At 42.9% G+C, this 12,357-nt stretch overlaps 1 protein-coding gene across 5 annotated transcripts in view; it reads right to left on the minus strand.

Moving 5' to 3' along the window:
• Phka2 (phosphorylase kinase regulatory subunit alpha 2) overlaps window positions 1-12,357 on the minus strand; it is a 65,906-nt gene that overhangs the window by 6,957 nt on the left and 46,592 nt on the right. For 4 of the 5 annotated variants that reach the window (XM_013148913.3, XM_005002185.3, XM_003466416.5 and 1 more), the window contains exons 21-29: window positions 8,549-8,637; window positions 7,439-7,572; window positions 6,552-6,708; window positions 5,684-5,763; window positions 5,419-5,497; window positions 5,177-5,306; window positions 4,476-4,577; window positions 1,690-1,808; window positions 909-938 (exon numbers count right to left, since the gene is read on the minus strand). In XM_013148913.3, the coding sequence (XP_013004367.1) occupies window positions 909-938; window positions 1,690-1,808; window positions 4,476-4,577; window positions 5,177-5,306; window positions 5,419-5,497; window positions 5,684-5,763; window positions 6,552-6,708; window positions 7,439-7,572; window positions 8,549-8,637 (920 nt within the window). The remainder of the gene's footprint in view (window positions 1-908; window positions 939-1,689; window positions 1,809-4,475; window positions 4,578-5,176; window positions 5,307-5,418; window positions 5,498-5,683; window positions 5,764-6,551; window positions 6,709-7,438; window positions 7,573-8,548; window positions 8,638-12,357) is intronic. The other variant, XM_005002186.3, reaches the window with a different exon arrangement.

Genomic DNA, 12,357 nt, shown 5'->3' on the forward strand with positions numbered 1-12,357 from the left:
ACTTACATTAGCTGAATCCAAACCCATCAAAGAAGAAAGGTGTTCATTTGTCTTTAATATGCAAGGGTAGCATTAAATGGAGGTGGAAGTAACCATTTGTATTCAGCCACAGCCAGCTGGGATGTGGGTAACCAGAGGGACGGTGCCACCGAGTGGCTGGTAAAGGAAGATGTTTAGACACTCAGTTTTTTACTTGGAAGAAGCATACATTAGAATAAAAGATCATGTATGTTTTGCCCTTAGACAACATGTGCAAACTATAGTTACACGTCATAAATTTCTTCTATGTTTTTGGGTCATGGGGACATCAGGTCATTAGAAATGTGACTCCAAAGCCTATAGTTCCAGCTACTCAAGCAGCTAAAGCAGAACTGCTTGAGCCAGGAGTCTAAGGCCAGCCTGGGCAAGATAGAGACTCTGTCTCTTAAAAATAAGTGAATCCAACTTTCTAGAGGAAGGAGGAGGAAGTATGTCACAGGGTAGTATAAAAGAACAGTATCTTTTGTTTCTTCTTCCCAGTGTTAAATCCCGTCAGGCCAAAAATAGTCCTATTCTTCCTTTATGATCTAATCATTGTCCACTTTCCTGCTATTTAGTTCTCTCTTTCTGAAAAAGAATCGTAAGGCAGAGCCCAGATCATCTGCTTTACCAAATACCCTAACAGAGCCCAAGAGCTTCGTCAGTGGATTTTTTAATAAAAGGCACAGGGCAAGGTCACTGCTCCTGCTGTAGAGCCCTGCTCACGTTCTGTTCCCAGGGGTTGCCCGCTTGAGCTATTGTGATGGGCAGGACCATTCTTCCATGCATTCGCTCTCACACTCTGGATTTCAGCTCTACTTTCCACACTAAAGCCAGAAAGAACATGAAGCACACACAGCAAAGGACAAAACAAGACAAAGATGTTTCACCTGTTCATCAGCACTAAATCGCCTAGTCATCTGAAAATAAAAATATCAGAAAATAAACAAAAACCAGCTTTAAGTCAAGAGCACCTTGCTACTTCTGTCACCCTCTGTAATCCAGATCCGTGCTGGTTATACCTCAGGGGGTGTTAGTGTCTCACAAACACAGACTCACATAGTGACTCATGACCAAAAATTTGAAATAGAGGAGGAAAGCCGAGTGCATTTCTCATTGCAGGTCACGGTCAGAAGGAAACTTGTTTCCTACCACGGATCATGGTCAAGTCCTAGCATAGTGCCTGCCACATCAGGACTGAAAAGATGTTGAGCTCCAGTCCTGTGGGACCAGTTCAAAAGGATTTTTAGTGTGAATTCAAAGGAAAGAGATACCTGTAGAACACGGAGAGTACAGGTATCATGATCATTTCAGTGTATATCTAGATCTTTTTCATTATTTCATTTGAAGGACACATTTGATGGAAAAACATGTTTTTTATGCACAGTTTGATCTTTTAAATGCACAGAAGCAAACATAGACAAGGGTATGTTCCAGAATGTACACATAACATTATATTAACCTTATGGATGGGCAGGTATGGTCATGTGATTGGCTCTGGGGTGCCTAACTGGGTATAGTGTTGGACTTAGACCCCAGGGCAGAAGGGACCTCATATTAACAAAGCCAAAGCCTCCCATACTGAGTTTTGATGGCTTTCTCAGGTAAGCCCAGGCAGGGGAATTATTCTCTCCCCACTTCCTGATGCTGCTACCACCAAAGTATTCTTACCTGTTTCATCTCACTCCTCAGTCTAGTGATGCCACTCCTGTCAGTTTTGGTGACTCCGGTATGTCCCACTTCGTGGATGGAGATGGCAGGGCTAGATGTGGTGGAGTGGATAGGACGTACTACAGAGGAAACACATTAGTTTTTAGGGACTATAGAGCACCCACCTAAGGGGGGAAATGTGGTGATGTGTTTATTTGGGTCTGTGCCTGGCTTCCCAGCTTGATGAGAAACTGTACCAGAAGAGGCCTTGCTGAACCTGGCCCGTGCTGGCTTTCCTGGCTATTGGCAGCAACAAGCTCACCACTTATGTCTCAAAGGGCCACGTGAAAGTGTGAACACTGCTTAAGCTGCACGCACGAGAGTGACAGAAAACCCTCTACTGACTGAATGTGTTTTTAAAAATAATTTCTTTTCCAAAAGCACGCCTTCCTTGTTGAAAACTGAGACCACAAAACGAAGGAAGCCAGAACTAACATCTGTCAACGTTTTGGTCATTAGGCTGCCAGGTTTTTTTTGCTCTGTATGTGGTTTTACCTTATAAAACAATCATCACATGTATATTTATATATAAATGTATTGATATAGATTGGATATATATGACATCAACGTATGTATAGTATGTGACCTGTCTTTTTGCACTCAATATATTGTGAATGTCTTTCCATGGCGTTAAATATTCTATCAAATCATTTTTAATGATTGCATGACATTTGATTTTACGAGCGGATGAATGCCCAATCATATACCCAGTCCTATTTGTATTCTTCTAGGGGGTTCACCCTACCCAATGTGTAGGACCCATATTGACTTGCCAGGCTTTGTCCTCAGCATGCAAATCCTCAAAATGCCAACTACTCCTGGAGAAATGACAAAAGTTCAGGGAGTTCACTGAGGAGCTTACACACTGGGCACCTGAGGCTGTGGACTAGGTGATGAGGGAGTCCCTATGCCAAGGGTACTAGGTACAAGTATGACTGTGTGGTGCCCATGGATGAAAGAGCTCAGTAGCAGGACGTCTTGCTGCATAGGTGCACAGAGGAAAGCCTACCTCAGGCTTTCTGGGTAAAGCAGGCTTCAGAGGGGCACAAAACCTGCTAGGGGTGCTGAGAGAGCTGGGCACATGGTGCTGCAGTGGCCTCAGGGGCAACGAGGCTTTTCCCCACTGTGCCAGGCCACCACTCATTTGCTTCCAACCTGTTACTCCAGCTTTAGGACCTAATGCCTACACCCTGCCTACCCCATCCCCATGAGCCCAGCCTGTAGGCTATGGTCACAAGGGATTATTCTAAAAAGGCATGCGTAATAGTGTCACTGCCACCTTGGAATCCTCCCAGACCTATGTTCAGGATAAAGCCCAAACAATCCTGATACCACCCAGAGCCCGACTGTTTGGGACCTGATCACTCCTTTTACCTCCCAATCCTGGGCCAGCAAGCACCCTGCTCGCTTCTGCTAGCCTAGCTTGAAGGTCACTACCTAAAAGGGGAGTAGAAGGGAGTGGAGAGGGAAGAACCTGCCAAGGAGGCACAGCAATCTGCCCAAGTGGGAGGGAGGGCACCAGGGAAGTAGAAAATGGAAGCCAATTAGTAGTCTTGGAAGTTCCAGAAGGGCCTGTTTGGGGGTATTTTCTGGAAATGATTATCTCAGACATATTAGGATATAGTCAGAATTCTAAAGCTATCTAAGCTCCCTAATTTATAAAGAGTGAACAACTGCAAAAGACAATAAAGAAATGATACTGCATGTTTTAAAAAGACAGCATGTCTTCTGTCCTTACTTGCAATTATACATACCTATGGTTTTCAAATGACATTATTTGGTTCCTAGTTTAGTATTTACAGCTTTACACCTAATGACAGTTATCTGTGTCAAGCCATGTACGCTATTATAATGAGCAGAAAGCATTAAATATTTATCTTGTACATTTACATTTCAAGGCCTTTGCCTGAGAAAGAACTGGGAATTATCTTTGGACAAGGGTCTTGAACACCCTTCCCTCAGGAAAAGAGAAAATCCACCAATATGCATCTGATTGCCTGATTCAGTCTTTGTCTGTGGCTGGCACACACTCAGGAAAAATACAAAGTACCCAATGTCCTTCTTATTAAATAAAAGGAATGACAGCTCACAGTGCATTTCTTTGGCTCAATGAAATAAATTCACCAATGTGTCTGCAAAACACTTGGCTTTTTTATGAGAAGAAAAGATAATTGCTTCAATTATAATTAGGGTGCATTTGAGAACAAGAATCATGCTAGGACTTGGGTGATTATATTCCTAGCACTCCAAGCAGGGTTGTAGGAGAGATAAAAATTGAATAATAGAAGGAAAAAGCAAGCAAATTGGCTTTGAAAGGTCATAGAGGGACCTTGTCCCTTCCTATGGACGATGACATGGGGCCTAGGTGGGAATGCTTTTATCCAAACCAAATGCCAGACCACTTGGATGATTTGAAAAGGCAGCCTTTTCATCATGACACTCAGGGTCACCTCCCTGACATTTGTACCAAGCGATAGTACCTTATGGTGCTTATGGTCATGTGAGACACAGGGCACAGAGGCATGACAATATGTCCATATGCCACTGTAACCTGTGGAAGAAATGTTCTCCCAGCAAAGGTGTCCCAAAGCCCTAAAAGCAGGAACCTCAAGCCTAGGCCTCTGTCCATCCTGTTAAAATAGGAACAGTACAATCACACATTCCTGATGTTCCAAGTCACCAGTACTGCTCCTGAGATACATGGGAAGGTGCCATTCCCTGTGGGAGTGACTGGAGTATTGACTTACCACTTCTTTCCACACCAAACTCTTTTCCACTCAGAATATGGTGCAGGAGATTCTTCATATCAAAAGGGCTGAGGTTCATCAAACTCTCAGAAGCTTCTTCTCCTACAAACAAACATCTTTTAAGTGTGCCACACACAGGACTGGTGGTGGCTGAAGGCACAGTCCAGCAGGCCTGAATGAGAGGGGGTGGCAGAGGATGCACAGCACATCTCCCTGCCCAGGATTACCTCACAGTTGCTTCAGGTCTAACAGGCAACAGTCCTTGGCGGACTCTAAATGCTATCATTTAAACTGGTACAGTATTTGTTTAATTCCTAGACACATAATTTTTGCATAGTACTTATCTCCGATATTAGGATATACCTTGCAATTGATGTTTATATTTTAATTGGGGGGACTTCTCCTTATGGAAGTGTCATTTCATTGAGGGACGACATCTCACAGCAAGGACATGAGTAAGGAGTTCAGTTGTCACATGCAGAAATGGTTCATACTAGTGTCTTGCCTTGATCTAGGAGCTTCGGGACTGTGTTGTCTGGCCTGATGCAAGCTACTTCTGAGGGAAATTAATGTGACCTCAGCTAGCCTAAGGAACTGGAAGCTGGGTCAGGAATACAAGAACAGGGTTTCCCCTTGGAGAAGTGCCTTGAGGCCAGGCACCTATCTGGGCACTGGAAGCTGCCAGAATCCTTGCTTCTTACCTGAGCAGTTCAGGCTCCTTGCCAGTTCTGTGGCCATCACCTGAATGATCAGTCCAATCCGGAGTCTGAGCATCTCCACAAAGAGGCTAGGCTGGGCCCTAACGTACATGGCCAGGTAAACCACAATCTCCTGATATAGACACATACAGGGACAGGGTTTCAGACACCTGCTGGGTGGCCAAGAGGCCCTGTTCCCCCCTAAGGAAGGTGGTGGCCGAGCACCTCCCATGCCAGCTCCTGACCTGTGTGAGAACAGCGATGCTGATGTCCTGCCCGCTGGCCTCATAGATGAGTTTTGTGAGCTCCTCTGGAGGAAGAGGCCTAGGAAGGACCAGGTTACAAACATGAGCAGAATCTCCTCACTCCCTGGAGAAGATCCCTAATCTTCTGTGCTAGAAGTGTTCATGTGACAGTGTCTTTAAATAGCCCCTCCCCGGAACAGTGCAGAACACTGATGTTTTCCCATCACTCCCACATAATCTTAAGGTCCTGGGGCCAAAAACTTACGCAGAAATGGTCTTCTCCCGGGGCTCAGGTGGCAGGCCCACCGTGAGCTGCTTCTGGTGGGACAACAAGTCTGCACAGGCCTATGTGTTGAGGAGGGAGAGATTGATGAGAGAAGGGAGTAGGGGGAGGAGGAGGAAGGAATCAGAGAAAACCAACTGGGAGTGGCTGTGGCAAGTAAAATCATAAATTTACCTTCATAAACTTTATAATTGTCATTTTCCTTTGAAAAATTCATACCTAGCTCTCAGGCAGCAACCAAGGCAAGGATAGTTCCCCTGATCTTTGTTTCTCCCAAGCATGGCCCCAGACCTGATTCTGCAGTGCCCACTAGAAGGTACTTAATGCCTATGCAATGTAACAAATACCTGATATTCAACAAGCCAGGGATGAGTCCTCACATAGTGACAGTAATGACCAACCACTTCATATTCCTAATTTGTCAATTTTCTCATTATTCACATATAGTAAATATCACCTTACTGAACATTGAACTTTGTGATAAAAAGTGGATCTGGATTTTGCAAGGGCTCAGGGTTATAAATATTAATGATCACTGTATTGTAGACGTGCAGAAATAAGAAAGCTCAGTTTCAGAAGGTGGCAGGCTAAAGAGCATTTCCATTTGCTATCTAGGAAAGCCTTTTTCTGTAGCTAAGAAAAACCATGCTAATCAATTTGAATTTTTCTTTCCTTGTTTGTCTTCCCACAGTAGCAGGAGATCAGGAGAAGAGGGCCAGTCCCAGTCCTGGATTAGGCTTCCATTTTCCCCTACAGACATGCGCCTCTAGCTTCTTCTATAACTGACCAGGAGGAGGGCAAGGGGCTAGGGAGGACAAACAGACAACCCAACAAGCACAGTTGCTCTGACCTCGGCTAGGACCTCCACCTTCTTCCTGAGCAGGCCTGAGATATAGCGAATCAGACCCCATTCCTGATTCAGACCAGCTTTCCTATAGAGCTCACTGAGAAGATTGTGAACGGTGACACCAGGCTGTCCAGAGAGATTAGTGTCCCAGTTGGGACCCCTGTAAAGAGGTAGAAAAATGCAAAGATACAGCCCAGAATGTTAAGGTACTCCCCCAATGCCTCTAACCCTCACTGAGAGGCTTCCATCCTACCAAAGTATCCTGATATGCTTCAAAACAAATTAACATCAGGAAACTGAGATTCTGGTCTCCTTCACCTGGGTTTCTCATCCTGGGAGGCCAGCATTAGTAGGCAGAAAAGCCTGATTTATGGCTATCCTGGGTAATTTGGGTGAATGTATATAATCATGAGCCAGGGCTGCTGGAAGGCCAAGAGACTTAGGCAAATGGACTAAGGAAAACCAAGAAAGCTCAGCCTAGTAAAGACTGCAAACTTACTGAATATCTGTCCCTCTGTATATGGCTATGTTAAAATTATAATCTCCAAGGTGATATTAGGAGGTGAGGTCTTTGGGATGTGATTAGATCATTGGAGCACAACCTTCATGATTTAGATCAATGTCCTTATTAAAGAGACCCGAGAAATCTATTTGAGTATATGTGCTGCTGAAATGAGCCTAGTGACCATAGGAAATTAGCACATCCCTTTCATCATGTGGCGATACAGTGAGAAGGTGCCATCCATGCAAAAGCTGGCCTTCAACAGACAGAGAAGCTGTTAATACCTGGATCTTGGATTTCTGCCCCCAGAATTGTGAGAAATGCACTTCTATTATTTGTAATACTGGTTTATGGTAGGCGTTATTACAGCCCAAAAAAAGACACTTACTTTATTACATAAAGAATGTACAGAATGTCTGCTTGGTCTTGTAAGTCTGAACAATCTTTCAGCTGCTCAACCAGCTTCTCACAGTCTACGTCACCATGATCATCTCTGGGCCACTGGAAGTCACCTTCAGGGACCTAGACATATGAAAGCCAAAGAAACAGGGAGAAGGGCTGAGCACAGAAACTTCCAGATAATCAAGAAGAGAAACACCAACCTATGCTTTGAACTCTGGCCCTGTACTGGGCTTTAATTTTTAAGCCAGTAATTTGTACCCTTTTATTTATAGGCTTTCGCTAGTTTTGACTAGTGAGTAACTGTCTTGGTCAACACTTGCAAGAGATTGAACTGAACAGGTTAAAATCTGTGTGAGTTTTACTTATGCAAAGTTCAAGAACTGGAAAAAACAGCCTTTGCTGTTAGGAAACATGACAGTCATTATCTTTGGACTACTAGGGAAGGAAGTGACTCAGACGGAGCATACAGGTGGCCACTTATGCATGCATATTGGCTCAGTGACAATTTATTGTAGTCTATATTTGAGCTTTGGAAGCTTTCTGCTTATGCTATATATACTTTGATAAAAAATATTTCTGAGAGCAAAATAAACACAAGATATATGTTTTAAACAAGTTAAAATTGAAGTTATCTTAAAATATTCTCCACTGGCACTGTGTATTTTCACTCATGTGGGATAAGCTCAGGGGAGACTTCAGAAGAAAATAGTAGTTTATGGGAAGCAGTAGGGAACACATAGATTTTATGTTCCTGAGGAATCTACTGCCAGTCTGACGAATTCTCTTATCCTGTTCTCCAAGTCATTGTTTTAGTTGGCTGACTCAGGACAGGATGGGGAGAACAGCTAGTTTATGTCCTCCAGTGCTACCTAGGTTCTGATGAGTAGGCAGAAAGGCAGTAGTTTTCTCTTACAGGCAAAATATAAAAGTTTGCACCAAACTTGGCATATGTAATGATACAAATCAGGTTCCAGATAACTAAGTGACTGGATTTGCATCAAACTCAGAGCTTCTAAACTGAGTTCTACCATTTAAGTGAGTTCTTGGGACTAATCCAGCATTATACTTTCTTTAAAAACTATTCCAAATACTTTACCTTTTTTAGGAGTGGCTGTGGAGAATCAACAAGGTTCAGTGATTTACGGTGGACATTAAGGACTTTAGTTGGCAAAGTCATAGGAACAACTGGAAAACAAGATAAAGAGCTCTTTGAGGAAGAACAAAACACAGAACTTCTTTTAAGAGAATTGGTAGCTATTATTTAACATGAACCAACTGAAGGAATGATTACTTATTTAGTGTAACTAATTTAGTGTAACTAATTTCGATGAGACTTTATTATGTAGCCATATCAGATGCTAAATCTGAGAATGAGAAATGGAAAGGACATGGATTTTGATTTGAGAGTGAAATTTCAATTTTCCTTCATAGAATTCATTAAGAGAAAATTATGCAGCAGGTTAAAGATTTTAAATAGACTTAGAAAGAGATTGAGCCCCCCCCCACGACTCCTGCAATTAAGAAACAAAGACCTTACGAGAGTAGCCTATTCAGTTTGTCCAAGGTTGCAAGGATTCCATAATCAAGGTACCTAGGCTTCCTGTCCAATATGTGTTTCACTCTTCTACTGCCAGGTGTTAGGCCTTATTTATACTTATTTGGGGTTTTTTTGGGGGGATGTCTTTTTGAGACAGGATCTCACTATGCAGTTTGAGCTGGCTCTGCACTTACTTACTTTTAGCCCAGGCTGGTCTCAAACTTGCAACAATCCTCCTGCCTCAGCCTCCTGATTGCTGGGATTACAGGTGTGTGCCACTACACCTGGCTTAGGGCTTATTTTTAAACAACCTTTGCATGTTACACCTGTATTCATTCATTAGGCCATCTTTGTCTTCTAGTTTATATCACATTACCTTGAGAGATGAGAAAGCTTTTATGGGAAAACTAATATAGATTTAAAAGTTTTAACCTCTGGGTTAAATTACTGAATTGAACACACAGCATAATTTTACTTTATCCTAAATCTTCAGTAACACTACAAAAAATTTCTTTTTAAAAAGACAAATCCTCAAGAACAGAGAAAAAAAGAAAAGATTATAGTAACAAGATTGCAGAAGGAAAAAAGTCAATGGGTGAAAGATAAAAGATTTAGCAGACATACGGCAATGGAATCCCAAGTCTGAAGTGGAAAAATCCAAGAACCAATAATATTTACATCAGAGAATCCTCAGAAGTCCAGGAAATTGCTGCATTGCATATCGCTACAACTGGGGTCCAGAAGACATGACCAAAATAAAGAAGAATGGGGAGAAGCTGTGAATTCCCTAGATGCTCCAACACACCCAGAATGGTGACCACCTTGCTTACACTGATAGACTAGAGGGTCTCTCTAGAGAAAGCAGAAGAGGAAGGGTGTCTAGCCGAAGGCTAAATAGCACACCTGAAGGCCTAAGTGCATTCCTTATGAAGACCAAGCAACTAGAGATCCAGAAAACCTGATACATCCTTCAAAAATGAGACTGAATAGCAAACTGAGAGTATGTCTGGGAAGTCTGATCAGCCACACTCACTGAAACCCAGAGGCCAAAGCCCCACCCATATGCTTTGGAATTCTCCTGCAGTAGTTTTGGAGGAATTGCTCTGAGGTGGAAGACAGAAACCTAAACAAAGAAAGAGTGACTCAGGAGAAATGGAAACCATTCAAATAGAAGAAAATGTAAACTCAACCAAACAAAAAAACAGAAGCTCTTGGCATTAATGTTCTTGGAATAGCAAGTAATCCTATTGCATGCTTGAAAAAAATAGATGCAATTCAGTAATAAAGATTTAAAACATGAATGGAGTGAAAAAACTCGAGGAGGTGGAACAATATGAGGGTGATCAAAATAAAGTTAATGTTTAAAAACACTCTCCCTTGTTCTGAACATACCAAAGCTGTTCCAGAAGTCCTCTTTTTAAAGTGTGTGTATAAAATGTGCTAATAACTATGGTGAATGTTGCTGCCAAATGCCATCTACTGGAAAGGCAGGCTCGTAAGATCATTGTGGTGTACCCTCATCTGCCCTGTTCACCAGCTCTGGCACAATATGACTTCTGGTTTTTCCCCAAAGTCAAAATGACTAAGAAAGATAGACATTTGGAGTCAATTCAGGATACTGAGGCAGCTGTGACAACTAAACACATTCAATAAAGATGACCTCCAGAACGGCTTCAGAAAGTGGCATGGATGATGAGATAAGTGTGTGCAAGTGAAGGAAAGTACTCTGAGGGGGATTAATGGCATTGTATTTCACTATAAAAAATTTTAAGCATTCACCATCTTTGTTGATCACACCTCCTAAATTGAGGCAACTGTACTCAGAACAGACAGAAATATAAGATGCACAAGAAAAACAATGAATATTTCTCTGGGAAGTCAATATTAGAATCAGAAACATCAGAAAGAGAGAATAAGAAAAATTAAGGAAGGAAATGATTTAAGTAAGTTTTCCAAAAAACTTTACAGGATTGAAAATTATACATTTCCAGAGTGAAAAGGTCCACTGAGTAACAAACACAGGGAAGAAAATAACCCCAGCCAGATCAAAGTATGCCACTAAATTGTCAGAACCTAGAAGCAAAGATATTAATAACTTTCAAAAACAGTTTATATTTGGAACAATTATAAACAGAAAAACAGTTTATATTTGAAAAATCAAAAATAAGAATGAGTATCTTAGCTACTTCTGCATCGCTGGGCCTCAATACCCAACACCCACAATTTAAGAAAGAAAAATGTTCATTTTGGCTCACATTTCAGAAATTGCTTTTCAACAGGCTTAACTCATTCCCACTGGCTTGATCCAATGATGGTCCATGCATAACTGTGCCATCGAATGACTTGTAACCCTGTTGGTACAAGTGGTACAGTCATGCATGGGACAGTCATGTATGGACCACTGGTTGAAGCTGCCTGGCAGTGAGACATTACAAATTATGGCCCTGTCATGAGTTTGTTAAACATAGAAGTGGCATGATGGAAGGGCCTGGTGGAGGAAACTTGCTCATTCCTCTTTGCTTTCAGGAAGCAAAGAGGAGAGAGGAACCAGGAAAGGAAATCTAGCTTTCCAGGTCACACTCCCAGTGACCTGCTTCTTCTGACCAGACCCCACCTTCTAACAGCAAGTCTGCTATATCACTCACAAAAGTCCTACCTATAGGTACATGAGGCTCTGGGGTACAGTCTTGTTCTAAACTATAACAATGGATTTTGATTTTTCATGAGCAATACTGGTAGCAGGAAGACAATGAAGTGATGCTCTGAAAACTCAGAAAAAATAATGTATTTTTAACCTAGAATTCTATATCCAGCCAAATGCTCAAATGTATATATAATATTTACAGGTGTTTTAAGACCTCTAAGGATTGGAGATCCACGCCATGCTGGAACTTAAGGACTCTGGGAAGCCAAGCCAGCACCTCCCCTCCCTGGTAAGCGGCGGTAGTGTGGCCCACTGCAGCCCTTCCAGGGGGAGAACTAGCAGTGTCTCCTGAGATCCACGCCATGTTGGAACTTAGGACTCTGGGAAGCCAAGCCAGCACCTCCCCTCCCTGGTAAGCGGCGGTAGTGTGGCCCACTGCAGCCCTTCCAGGGGGAGAACTAGCAGTGTCTCCTGAGAGCCACGCCATGTTGGAACTTAGGACTCTGGGAAGCCAAGCCAGCACCTCTCCTCCCTGGTAAGCGGCGGTAGTGTGGCCCATTGCAGCCCTTCCAGGGGGAGAACTAGCAGTGTCTCCTGAGAGCCACGCCATGTTGGAACTTAGGACTCTGGGAAGCCAAGCCAGCACCTCTCCTCCCTGGTAAGCGGCGGTAGTGTGGCCCATTGCAGCCCTTCCAGGGGGAGAACTAGCAGTGTCTCCTGAGAG

Source organism: Cavia porcellus, unplaced genomic scaffold (assembly GCF_034190915.1).
Source record: "Cavia porcellus strain 051 isolate PalLab524CR breed Dunkin Hartley unplaced genomic scaffold, mCavPor4.1 scaffold_33, whole genome shotgun sequence".
NCBI classification, from domain to species: domain Eukaryota; kingdom Metazoa; phylum Chordata; class Mammalia; order Rodentia; family Caviidae; genus Cavia; species Cavia porcellus.